General features: G+C 40.8%; 1 protein-coding gene across 1 annotated transcript; it reads left to right on the forward strand.

Moving 5' to 3' along the window:
• The first annotated feature begins 8509 nt into the window (after positions 1-8509).
• Positions 8510-10339, forward strand: LOC126990727 (uncharacterized). The gene is made up of 2 exons (XM_050849399.1): positions 8510-9253; positions 10096-10339. The coding sequence occupies exons 1-2, from the start codon at positions 9102-9104 to the stop codon at positions 10337-10339; spliced, it is 396 nt and encodes a 131-aa protein (XP_050705356.1). The 5' UTR covers positions 8510-9101.
• The last annotated feature ends 761 nt before the right edge of the window (positions 10340-11100 follow it).

Raw genomic sequence — 11100 nt, forward strand, 5'->3', positions numbered from 1 at the left:
TCACATTGTTTCTGTGCTCATGGGGACAACTTTTCTGGAGTTCAGTTGTTAATTTGTTAAGTACATTATCAACTAATGCTTTAGGGTCATAGCTACTCTTAAGTCTAAAAGTGATAGTTTTCTTCGTTTCCAAGTCTCTACTCACATCCACAGTATATGTAATTAACTTATGATAAGGAGATATAGTAAAATCTGGCTCAATATCTAACTGATTGACGCTAACACCCATGGGATCACAAAGCACAAGATCAAGCATGTGGCCAGAGCGAGAGGTTACATCGTTTACTTTATTAATACAATATAAAGATTCTAACAGCAATAAAATCACTCCTACACTGATTATGTACATCATCCATCCAAATATTAAAATCCCCAGAAATAAACATTATACCATGTGAATGATCAAAGCCCTCCAGATATTCAGTAAATTCCTCAAAAAACAGCTGACAATTTGTATTTGGTGGTAGATAAATGATAACAAATGTTAGCCTCTGAGAGGTGTTGACCATGAAAGTTACAGCTGTGTTCAAAAGTTGTAATATATGGTGAAGGCAAATTTCTTAATTGAGAACATTCATTAGTATTAATAAATATTCCTACTCCACCTCCCCTTCTAGTACCTCTTGAAGTGTGCATGAATGTGTGAGTAGTGTCATTTCCACAATTTTAGATTTGTCTGATTCATTTAACCATGTTTCCGCAATACCCAAAACATCATATGACTTTTCAGCGATTAATTCTCGTAGTTCAACAGTCTTATTCCCTACTGACTGAATATTAACAAACCCACATTGAATATTACCATTTCTCCTAGTATCCATGATCAGTCATATCCCTCGGCCTGTTTAGCTCAATTTCTAAAGTTTTACATTGCCTGCTGTTAACCTTATGATTTGTTTCTGGCCTTGATAGTCGCACACAATGAATTCACTTATACGACTTACTGGAACACTCCCTAGTCAAATGATTACCAGCACACTTGGCACACACAACAGCATCACCATTTTTCTTAAAATTACAGTTATGCTCAGTATGTCCATACCTTTGACAACAATAGCAATTAAATACATGATACCTATCCCTAACATTATACCTGGCCCACTGCAAGCACACATCACCATGCCTGTGAATGAGCTCTCTTATTTCTGGGGTGCACCTTAGAATAAAATGACTAGTATTACCATGTGCAGGCTTAGTAAAAATCAATTCAATCTTGTCATGGACACCTTCAACTGACTGAAGATAGCTGTTCTTAGCAATTAAATATTCATCATCATCATCTTGACACTCTTCCATGGACACATTACAAATCATTATCTTGGGAGCAAACTTCTTAGTCATCCTAGTTTCGACATTCCTCAATACACTACTTATCTTATTAGCTGCCCTTTTCCCCTCTTGCTCGTTTGCAAAGTCCATCACAACATTACCTCATCCAGTAAACTTCGTGTTGACCACTGGTACATCTTTCAGGACTTTAACCAGCTCATTCTTTCTACTGACAGCATTATTATGTGAATCAAGTGACTTTACAATTAGTACATTCTTTTTCTTTTCTGCAGCAGCATATGTATCACTTTTCTGGCCTTTATCAAAGTGCAAATTAACCATAGTGTTAATAATCTCCTCGTTCGTGTCAACCAGCACATTTTTCTTTTTATCCAACACAGCTTCAGCACCTGAACCCTCAACAGTGACTACATTTACAACTGCGCTGACTATTTCATCTTTAACTTCATGAATTTTCTGGTGTAAGCTCTCTGAATTGACCACTAACCTTGACATGCACTCACTAATCTCTGGCATTACTCCACCCTCCTCCAACTTTTCTGTAAGTGCACGGTTCTCAAGCTTTAACTGCTGATTTCCCTCAGTCAGCTTGCTAATCACACTCTTCATGCTCTCAGACTCATTGTAGCAGTCCATCACCTTCTTCCTACATGGTTTACACATCCAATCCACCTTCTTTAGATCCCCATCCTGTACACTATGAAGAAACAGACACTTCTTAGGCGACCATTTCTCACAGACATCACACGCTATCCAATTTGAGGAAAATTCTTGCCCCTTAATACACTGCTGACATTTAATAGGGCCCGCCATTCTGTACCCATATGCAGAATACAGTATTTCAGACACGACAGACTGTAGAGTTGAGTAGGTTCATACTCTTAATGCACCACTGCCCGAATGCACCAACCCTAGGTCTGAATGTACCAAAGGGAGGGTAAAGAGGGTTGTGACAGGTGTGTGGGGCGTACAGAGGGTCATGGCAGGTGTGTGAAGGGCAGGGCCGTAGCAAGAAGTGAGGGCCCCCCCAACAAAAAATAAAACATTGTGGGGCCCTATACAGACAACCGAGTTTCGTTCCGAGCTGCCCCTTACCCGCCCTTTCTGTCCTCAAAAAACTTAACTCTAAGGAACTGGGGTGACTAACCAGGTGCGTGAACCCTCAACACAGCACAGCCCATTCTTAACCAACCCACGCCACACCACGGCGTCACGCGGCATGCGGTCAGCACCCACCTTGAAAGTTATCTTTAATTTACCAACTGAATCGAAATGGATACCAATATATAAACACGTACGCCTCAAAGGTGTCCTTCTCCATGTTGTTGAGATCTGAGGTGGTCTGCATCACAAGTCTGATGAGGAAAGTCCACTCACTAGAGTCAGAGCAATGTCAGTAACACCCAACCTTAACAGAGTCTAGAGAGCAACTAGCGTCGGTCGCGGGCTGCGGGCTGTGGTGGGTCGTGCGCAGTGTTGCCAGGTCTACAGAAATATCTGTATTTCTACAGATATTTCGAAGAGTATACACAGAAAAACAGATTTTTGTGCAAAATCTACAGATATTTTTAAGTTTACACAGAAAATTTGCAGAAATCTCATCCAATTTCTGATAATCAATAAATATCATGGAACATCCAGTTATAAACTTTACAACTTTTACAAATGACAAAAAATGAGGCCGTCGGTCAATCGTCCCGCCATTCCGCCAAGGCCCCCCCACCCCCATGCACTGTACTTGAACCGTACGCGTCAGCAGGCAGACCCGGTGAGACTCAACTTCAGCGATGTCAGTTTAGCAGATTTTCGTTGGTCATTACTCACAATTGTTCTCAATTGTTCTTAATGATGTTCATTTTAGTGTGCGAATACCATCGGCATACGTATAAAACCCTATGTGAATTTAAAAATTATAAATCCACAAAGTTAACAACAATGCTGTGTGCTGGACGAGCTCAGTGCGAGTCTGCTGCTGCTGAGTGTGTAGCTCAGCGACTCGGCAGTCGCCAGCTGGGCTCTCATTTTTAAGGTAATTACCTCAGATTAGCGTAATCTCACCACTTTTAAGGTAATTTTGAGGTAATGCTATTTTTAAGGTAATTCTGAGGTAATTCAGGTATTCTTAAGGTAATTCTAACGTAATTGGATAACTTGACAATGGTGCCATATGTCTAACGTCACACTACTCACTTGCAATGCGATATTATTTGGAGTGTGGGCAGCCCAATGTTGAGAAACACTGACTTGAACACTCAGCATGATGCAACACCAGTGCAGTTTTCGGTAAATGTACGTGATCTCAAGTCAGGGGGCGATGAACCTCTATTTCCTCATTTAGCTTCATTTATGCTCAACCTTTTATGCTTACCTCATTCCAGTGCAACAGTAGAGAGGGTGTTTTCTGCAGTGAATAGAATGAAAACAAAGCTTAGAAACCGCTTGTCTACTGGTACTTTGACTGGCCTGTTGCACACTAAGAGACTCTTCTCAAACACTAGTACATGTTTTAATATGAATTTGCCAACTCAAATGATGAAGTTAATGAAAGAGGATATGTACAGTATGGCAAAAGACAGAAGATGATAACAGTGAGTAGATCAGTTTTTTTCAATATTTTTTAATAATTTTGTATTATGCTGATTTTTGCACTCCATTCATAATTTCAGTTTCACATTCAGGAGGATTTTTTTATTTTGTAATGGCAAAAATAAGCCAAAAAACTGGTAATAAATGTAAATGAAAATATTATGTAATTGATGTAGTATTGAGTTTAATTTAGTCTAGTCCCGATATATATATATAATATATATATATATATATATATATATATATATATATATATATATATATATATATATATATATATATATATATATATATATATATATATATATATATAAATGTGTGTGTGTGTGTATAATCTACAGAATTTTCCGGAATCTCAAGATATTTTAATGGCAAAGCTACAGAAAAATGGGTTAGGAACCTGGCAACGTGCGCCTGGCAGGCGGCATGAAACGAGTCTCGCGAATCGGTCAAAATATTTCGGCGAACCTTAATCGATCACAATATCTCGCCACACCGGCGCGTTACCCCCGCCGTTTACCCGCCACACGATTCATGACTGAGGGCCTCGTCCAGCGCTCGTGAGGCAAAGTTTACCCGCCACATAGCAAATTGTATGTCGTATGAACGGCCAGTGTCTCATTGACTTGTCCGTTACTCCAGCCGACCCACCAAAGAAAATCGGAATTTCTGAGACTGGAATGAGCGAGATAGGGAGCACGGACTGAGTTGAGCACCCCAAAATCCTCCTTTTCTCCCGAAGCTATTCCTAGGGATATCTCATGACTGCGGTAGCGTATTTTAATTAGCACCGAAAACAAATTAATTGTAGACTTGCGTAGCGTCCGTATGTCTAAAGTTGAAGAAATTCCTAGGGACATCTCATGACTGGGGTAGCGTATTTTCAAGTAATTAACACCCTCAGACATTACAGTTGAACCACATTAACTATCCACCTTCGTAGCGTAGGAATGTCTAAAATTGAAGATATTCCTAGGGACATCTCATGATTGCGTGCTCGTATTTTCAATCAATCAGCACCGCACACATTACAGTTGAACCACATTAAATATACACTTGCTTAGTGTAGGTATGTTGCTCACGTTCAGTCCGGGAGAAAAGGTGCATTTTAGGGTGCTCAGCTCAGTCCGTGCTCCCTATCTCGCTCATTCCAGTCCCTGAAAGTTCGATTTTCTTGGTGTGACTGGAATGAGCGAGATAGGGAGCACGAATTGAGCTGAGCACCCCAAAATGCTCCTTTTCTCCCGGACTGAAAGTGAGCAACATATGTACACTACAAGTGTATAGTTAATGGTTCAACTGTAAGTGCTGATTGATTGAAAATGCGAGCACTCAGTCATGAGATGTCCCTAGGAATATGCTTTTGGTGTTAATTAAAATACGCTACCGCGGTCATGAGATATCCCTTCCCCCTTGCTTCGTCCAGCGCTCGCGAGGCAAAGCGAGCCATTAGGTGCTTGTGCGTTACCCCCGCCGTTTACCCGCCACACGATTCATGACTGAGGGCCTCGTCCAGCGCTCAAGTCAATAAGTTTACCAGCCACACAGCAAATTGTATGTCGTATGAAGGGCCAGTGTCTCCCTGACATGTCCGTTACTCCAGCCGTTTACCCGTCACTCGAGGATTCAGTGACTGCTTCGGCAAGCGCTCAAGAGGCAAAGCGAACCATTATAAGGGCGAGCGACCTACCCCCGCCGTTTACCGCCCCAGGTGCTGGCGCGTTACCCCCGCCGTTTACCCGCCACACGATTCATGACTGAGGGCATCGTCCAGCGCTAGAGAGGCAAAGTTTACCCGCCATACAGCAAATTGTATGTCGTATGAAGGGCCAGTGTCTCCTTGACTTGTCCGTTACTCCAGCCGTTTACCCGTCACTCGAGCAGTCGGTGACTGCCTCGGCCAGCGCTCAGGAGGCAAAGCGAACCATTAAGGGCGAGCGACCTACCCCCGCCGATTACCCGCTGCCCTCGGCCAGCGCTCGCGAGGTATGAGTCCGTTACGCCCGCCATTTACCCGTCACTCGATCAGTCAGTGACTGCCTCGGCCAGCGTTCAAGAGGCAAAGCGAACCATTAAGGGCGAGCGACCTACCCCCGCCGATTACCCGCTGGCCTCGGCCAGCGCTCGTGAGACCTGAGTCCCTTACTCCCGCCGTTTACCCGTCAGTGACTGCCTCGGCCAGCGCTCAAGAGGCAAAGCGAACCATTTGGCATGGTACTAAAATTAATCTTTACTATATATATATATATATATATATATATATATATATATATATATATATATATATATATATATATATATATATTCAAAGTGCTCAGAATGAGACAAAAAATGTGTAATGGGTGTTTATCAGTTAAAGCTAATATATGGAAACTTACTTACCAGTTCCATTCCGATGATCTCGAAAGTTGTTCAACTTCATCCTTGACTTAGAAGTGATGGTGAACCATCGCTTCTTTACCTCTACGGCCGTCCTCTCATGGTGGAACTGTCCATTCAGGTCGGCCGTAATCTTCGTCCATACATCGTGTTTCTTTTGGTTGGAAACACCAACCGTCTTGAAGTTCCTCTTCAATACATGGACTTCGTCCCTGTATAACATTGCCAGCTGGAGAGACTCGTCGTCTCCCCAGTTAGCCTTCCTTTGACGTTTAGATTGAGAATCCATGCTGTGCTGGCCGTGAGTAAACACTGCCGAACAGCTGAGAGGGCGGTACATTTGTTTACACACTTTTCAACGGGAACACGTTTCAGCGCATTTTCCCATAATGAATTTCTATTTTACTATTTCTAACTTCCCAAAAAGTCGTAATATGAGGTCAAAATAATTTAAATCAAAGAAAATGTCAATAATATATTATATTCCATAAATTTAAAGTTAACAAATTGTGAGCCGTGCGTTCTAGCGGCTCACGGTGTTGTTGATTTACTGCGCTATGGCCGACGACAAGAAGAAGAAGAAGAAGACTTATGACGGTAGTGCTTATGGTCGACCATAACTAACCGTCATAGCTAACAGAATTTATGACCGTCAGTAGAATCACCGTCAGAAGTCTTCTTCTTCTTCTTCTTGTCGTCGGCCATAGCGCAGTAAACGTCAAAGGAAGGCTAACTGGGGAGACGACGAGTCTCTCCAGCTGGCTATGTTATACAGGGACGAAGTCCATGTATTGAAGAGGAACTTCAAGACGGTTGGTGTTTCCAACCAAAAGAAACACGATGTATGGACGAAGATTACGGCCGACCTGAATGGACAGTTCCACCATGAGAGGACGGCCGTTGAGGTAAAGAAGCGATGGTTCACCAATACTTCTAAGTCAAGGATGAAGCTGAAGAAATTTCGAGATCATCGGAATGGAACTGGTAAGTAAGTTTTCATATATTAGCTTTAACTGATAAACACCCATTACACATTTTTGTCTCATTCGGAGCACTTTGAATATCATATATATATATATATATATATATATATATATATATATATATATATATATATATATATATATATATATATATATATATATATATATATATATATATATATATATATATATATGGTAAATATTCATTTTAGTACCATGCCAGTATGTATGGGTAGGACACAAAGTAATGGGTTTAAACTGGATAAATTCAGACTCAACAGGGACATAGGCAAAAATTGGTTTACCAACAAGGCTGTGGATGAGTGGAATAGGCTTAGCAGTCATGTGGTGAGTGCCAATACAATTGTCACATTCAAAAATAGATTAGATAAATTCATGGACAGCGATACTAGGTGGGGTTAGATACACGGGAGCTTAGGGTCAAAGGAGCTGCCTTGTTTAGGCCTACCGGCCTCTTGCAGACTCCAACGTTCTTATGTTCATTACCTACCTTATGAAACATCACTAGCTCTTCATAAATCTTTTCTTCAAATGTTCAACAATCATGGAAATGCTTTCAAAATCCAATTCAAGGACTATTTATTACTATTTATTATTGAAAATAGGGGATAATATTGACGGAAGAGTAGCATCCTTTAGCGGTGGCCGCGGCGACGGTGCAGCTGCAAAATATCTCGCAGAGGGTTTAGGGTGGGAGAGCATATTTAAACTTCTACAACCGAACTTTACGACCTGCTAACGGGGGGGCATCACCCCCCTCGACGCCCCCTTCTAACCAGGGGGGGCTGCACCACCCCATGGACCCCCCCCACATATATATGTCTTATTTCTGCGAGGAGGTATTTCTCACAACACCAGCTGCTATATGTCTTATTTCTGCGAGGAGGTATTTCTCACAACACCAGCTGCACCGTCACCGCGGCCGCCGCCATAGGGGGCTACGCTTTCGTGAATATTATCCCCTATTTTCAACAATAAATAGTCCTTGAATTGGATTTTGAAAGCGTTTCCATGATTGTTGAACGTTTGTAGAAAAGATATATGAAGAGCTAGTGATGTTTCATTTGGTAGGTAATGAATTACTGGCACGGTACTAAAATGAGTCTTGTGTGTGTGTATATATATATATATATATATATATATATATATATATATATATATATATATATATATATATATATATATAGATATATATATATATAGATATATATATATACAAACATGGATATTTATAGAAGTATGTTGCAATACCCATACTTGTTGCCATCAACAGACAACTGCTTGATGGAAATCAATCACATTGAAATAGTTTTGTATTGAAAGAAACAGGATGCTATTTGCCATAAATTTTCGTTTAGTTGATATATATGGGTAAATCAGTTTAAGTTTGTAATGAATATTATGTAGAGTCCATTCTTACCCTTATTACTCGTACTTTCTTTCATCAGTGATGCCTGTAAGATAAAGTATGAAAGAGGAAGAAATGCTCCTTTCTGACACACACAACCTTGAATAGTGGTGGGAGTGCAGCAGCTATTTTTTTTTTATATAATTTTGTTTTACAACAAAGAGTTGGCTCAAGGGCAACAAAAAGTGTAGAAAAAAAGCCCACTAATTGCCACTCTCACAACAGAAGATACTATAGATTAGCCAAAAGAGAGGTCAATTCCGGGTGGAGAGGTGTCTTGATACACTCGTTGAGAGAGGTCAAGTTACAGGCAGGAGACAAAAACAAGTTTTATAACATCTCAGTAAAGTACCTGTCATAATCCACTTTAGCATTACATTCTGAGAAGACACTAATGTAATGCTTTAGTAGAAGGGGAAAAAAGCAAAAAATACATGAATTTTTATTTTTTCCCAGGTGGCGGCCCTCCACCCCCTCCCCTTGACCCCATTGATGAACTTGTCAGGGACGTTTTGGGGCAAGACAGCAAGGTCATCACGGGATTTGAGGAGATTGATGACCTTGGACATCAAAGGACTGTCGACATGTATGTATCTATTTGTTTAATTTGTGAAGTACACTCTTTAGTTCTATTCTTCTCATTTTTAAATATAGTCAGTTCTGCTTAGCAAAAGTAATAAAAGCCTGTCATTTGCTTCAACCAGTATGTTACAAAACACTAGAAACATAACTCATCACTTGGAAAGAACATATGAGAGAGATATCTTTACTGTTGGAATAGATTGTTTAATTAAAGGCTTTAGTTCAAGTTAACTATACCTGCAGGTAACGTCAAAGCTACAGCAACTTCTATCAATTGATGCAATCCTACCTTGGTTCATAGTACTTCTCAATTAAGGTGTATTCAATGAGTTCTTGGCCTACCTCAGAATGAGGAAAAATAGAGCAAAGGTTCACTCCACTTCTTTTTTTTATGTTTTAACGTAACCACCTTTGAATGTGATGCACTTCTCCAATCTCGTCTTCAATTATGAAATTCCGTCCCTGAAGAATGGTGGGTGAATCACTTATGAAAAGTCACCGTGTAACTCAATAGAAAATGCTGAAAGGATGCCAGCCCATGCATTACTTGTTGGAACCTATACCAACATGTTACAGCATTGGCGGGCTCCTGTCTCCACTCCTTCTTTGTTAGGCCGAGAACTCATTGAATCCTCCTCTTAATATCAATCCCCGCAAAGATATGCAACTCTTCTAGACCTTATTGATTGTCATTAATTTAGTATGAGTATGCCTTCCATTTCCATAACACTATGCCATATTTACTCCCTAGTATATGAAAGGAAAAAGATACCCTATGGCAGATCTGCATTAGTTTATAACTGCTCATTTGTACACTCATTCCATGACTTTTTACATTACTTGCAGTGAAGACGCAGCAGAGCCAGCGAGCCAGCTCATTGTAGGTCAGGGAGGTGCTGAGGCACCAACAGTAATAATTGTGCCTGAGCCCACCCTGCAGCCACAGACTGAGGGGGGTGCCCGGGGGAAGGTGCCAACTGAGGATGATGCAGCAGCTGCTCAAGCAAAGGTGGCAGCTGTTGAGGAGGAAGCTGTAGCTTCAAGAGCTACAGCAGCTGCACAGGCTGGGAGGAGGCTGCACGGGCCATGAAGGCAGCCACCAGAGGAGGTGGCGGCTTGTGCTCGGGCCTTCACAGGAGCTGCAAGGGCGCAGGAGGCAGCTGCAAGGGCGCAGGAGGCAGCTGAAAGGGCACGGGAGGCAGCTGCCAAAGAAAAAGCGGAAGCCATGCGTCTTAAACAAATTTTGCTGAAGTTACAAATTGAAAAGGAAAGGAAAAACAAATAATATACCTAATAAAAGTAGACAAGGATGCACATAGTTCTATGATTGTGAAACCTTAGTTGTACTAATTTAATTATGCTTATGCAGGAATGATACAGTGTACAAATGCACTGGAAAAAGAGATTAAAATGAATGTGTAAAAAAAATGCAAAAAGAACACTAATGGAGAATAAAAAGGCAATGTGTGAAGAGCTAGGAAGGAAGGTGAGAAATGACTTTCGGAATAATAGGGAGATGTTCTTGAAGGAAGTGAAGGGAGCATGAGAAAAGAATGAAAAGGTGTGTATGAACTATGAATGTAAAGGGTGTGAATAGGAATGTAATTGTAAGTGTATAAGAAGATTGAAGGAGTACTATGAGTGTTTTTAGAGTATTGACAACAAAGAGAGGAATGTTGATTTGCAAATGTTTACAAAAGGAATATGGGTTATAATTGATTGATAGATTGATTACTTTATTAATGCAAGTGGAACATTACCTTGGCATGTACTTGTCCAGTCGTGCTGAGGAACGGGTTTCAGTCTCCATTGCTAGAACGAAAAACAAATTAACTAGTAGGTAGTTTCATA

This window comes from Eriocheir sinensis, unplaced genomic scaffold, assembly GCF_024679095.1.
Source record: "Eriocheir sinensis breed Jianghai 21 unplaced genomic scaffold, ASM2467909v1 Scaffold1945, whole genome shotgun sequence".
Taxonomy (NCBI): Eukaryota; Metazoa; Arthropoda; class Malacostraca; order Decapoda; family Varunidae; genus Eriocheir; species Eriocheir sinensis.